The sequence below is a fragment of the Rhinatrema bivittatum genome, chromosome 16, assembly GCF_901001135.1.
Source record: "Rhinatrema bivittatum chromosome 16, aRhiBiv1.1, whole genome shotgun sequence".
Lineage (NCBI taxonomy): Eukaryota > Metazoa > Chordata > Amphibia > Gymnophiona > Rhinatrematidae > Rhinatrema > Rhinatrema bivittatum.
Window position 1 is genome coordinate 8,914,782 of NC_042630.1, and position 2,800 is coordinate 8,917,581.

The window sequence follows — 2,800 nt, forward strand, 5'->3', positions numbered from 1 at the left end:
AATTACGTTATCATCGCCAGTAGCACGGCCAATAGCGCCACCTTTCATGAAAAGCCCCCATACAAAAATGAAACTTTATAAATGAACTTGTACAAAGGAACTGATCAGCATTAATCATCTGATGTAATAACCAATAACATCAAGGGTATCATCAATTAATAGACAATATATCAAATAAAAAGAGAATACATGAATCGCTCTAGATATAGTAAACTGTTTCCCCTTCATTTTATGTCGATACCTTGTGTACATGGTCCTTAGTGTGGGTTTCAGAGCTTGTCAGCTGGATTTGATACTTTTCCTCCTTGGTTATTAAATCACTAATTTGATTCTTTACTTTTAGACGCAGGTTATGGTGAAACATTTCATCACCTTCAGAAGAAAGAAATTCCCCATTAGAATTGAGGTGAGATTAGAAAAGATTTTATGGATTGTTATGTCTAGGCAACTAAATTCTAAATTGCATCCAAAGGAAACGTAATATTTTGTTATTAATAAGAGGAAAGTGGATTGCTGGGGATCAAAATGTATAGTGACCTCATGTGGGAAATAACCAATCCAAGGATCTGTAGAGAACTGAATATAGGGAGTTGGAAAGGACTTTTTAAAATTGGCTACAGATGGAAAGATCTTTATTCAGAAATCTCAGGATTACTTTGTACAACTTGCACTGGAGGGTGGGAGAGGGATAGGGGGATCATCAACCGATTAAACCATGTTTTAAAGGTTAAATTAAAGAAAGTACCTCATGATACAGTAATCCAGCTCATAGGTTTTGTGCTCTCAGGGGCAACTGAGGATGGACTATGAATTGTCTATAAGAATATGGGCAGCAGAAACCATTCAGCAGGTTCAGATGAGCTAATGGATGAGTCTTCCTCACAGATAAAGACTGAGCAAGACAGACCAAGGCTGTCTGGTGCCGTAAATGCCTGCTACAGAGCATTAAATGTTATTGCTCTTCTCTTTTCATCTATCTCAGTTCATTTATTCTCCTGCCTCTTGTGTTTCTCTTTAGGTGTAATTTGATGAAGTGGAATAAATGGCGGTCAGGAATGAAAGTAGAGTCACACAATTCATCCTTCTAGGACTTTCCGACACTCCAGAGTTACAGATAGTATTCTTTGTGGTGTTTCTAATTGTCTACCTGTTCACCATAGCTGGGAATGTTCTCATCATGGTAACCATATATGTGCACTCAAATCTGCACTCTCCAATGTACTTCTTCCTCAGCAACCTGTCCTTCTTAGATTTATGCTTTTCAACAGTCACTGTCCCCAAAGCCCTTGTAAACTTCCTCTCGCTGAGCAAAACCATCTCTTTCAATGACTGCATTGCTCAGTTGTTTTTCTTCCATTTCTTTTCAGGAGCAGAAATAATTAACCTGTCCTTAATGGCTTATGACCGCTACGTTGCCATCTGCAATCCTTTACGTTATACCACCATTATGAGCAAAAGAACATGTCTCTATATGATCATCTCTACATGGATAGGTGGTTTCTTTCATGGTTTTATGCAGGCATTACCTACATTTCAGTTATCCTTCTGTGGTCCTAATGAGATAAATCATTTCGTTTGTGAACTTCGCCCCTTATCTCTGTTGGCTTGCAATAGTATCTTTATCAGTGAAACCGTGTCTATGGCCAACAGCGGATCAATAGCCCTAGGTGGCTTCTTGGTATTAGTCATATCTTACATATATATCATCTCCACTATCTTAAAAATTCGCTCAGCAGAGGGAAGGCGCAAAGCTTTCTCTACCTGTGCCTCCCATCTTCTAGTAGTCATTATATTTTTTGGCCCCTGTGTCTTCATTTACATGAGACCCTTGGTGACATTTTCCACTGACAAATTGTTCTCTGTGTTTTACACACTTCTCACCCCTTTGTTAAATCCCATCATATACACCCTGAGAAATGAGGAGGTGAAGAAAGGCATGCTGAGACTGAGAGATAGGAAAGTCTCCTTTCCAGAGATACATATAAACTAATTTCTTGTCGTGATTTCTCTATTTTTCAGTGGATTTCCATATAAAGCTCTAGTAGACCTAGGAACTATATCTCTTGCCACATGCACTACAGAATCCAAAGTATGGAAATATATGTTTACTAGCTGATACCCATTGAAATTTTAAAGGAGAACATATAGGGGCGGATTTTCAGAACCCTGCTCGCATAAATCCGCCCAAAACCGGGCGGATTTACGCGAGCAGGGCCCTGCGCGCCGGTGAGCCTATTTTACATAGGCTCACCGGCGCGCGCAGACCCCGGGACTCGCGTACGTCCCGGGGTTTTCGGAGGGGGGCGTGTCGGGGGCGGGCCCGGTCGTCGCGGCGTTTCGGGGGCGTGTCGGCAGCGTTTTGGGGTCGGGTAAGGGGGCGTGGCTACGGCCCGGGGCGGTCCGGGGGCGTGGCCGTGCCCTCCGTACCCGCCCCCAGGTCGCGGCCCGGCGCGCAGCAGGCCCGCTGGCGCGCGGGGATTTACGTCTCCCTCCGGGAGGCGTAAATCCCCCGACAAAGGTAAGGGGGGGGTGTAGACAGGGCCGGGTGGGTGGGTTAGGTAGGGGAAGGGAGGGTAAAGTGAGGGGAGGGCAAAGGAAAGTTCCCTCCGAGGCCGCTCCGATTTCGGAGCGGCCTTGGAGGGAACGGGGGGAGGCAGCGCGGCTCGGCGCGCGCAGGCTATACAAAATCGATAGCCTTGCGCGCGCCGATCCAGGATTTTAGTGGATACGTGCGGCTCCGCGCGTATCTACTAAAATCCAGCGTACTTTTGCTTGAGTCTGATGCGCAAGCAAAAGTAGG

At 45.0% G+C, this 2,800-nt stretch overlaps 1 protein-coding gene across 1 annotated transcript; it reads left to right on the forward strand.

Moving 5' to 3' along the window:
- The first annotated feature begins 1,042 nt into the window (after window positions 1-1,042).
- On the forward strand, window positions 1,043-1,990 carry LOC115078550 (olfactory receptor 1509-like). Its single transcript, XM_029581474.1, has one exon. The coding sequence runs from the start codon at window positions 1,043-1,045 to the stop codon at window positions 1,988-1,990; it is 948 nt and encodes a 315-aa protein (XP_029437334.1).
- Window positions 1,991-2,800: the final 810 nt, after the last annotated feature.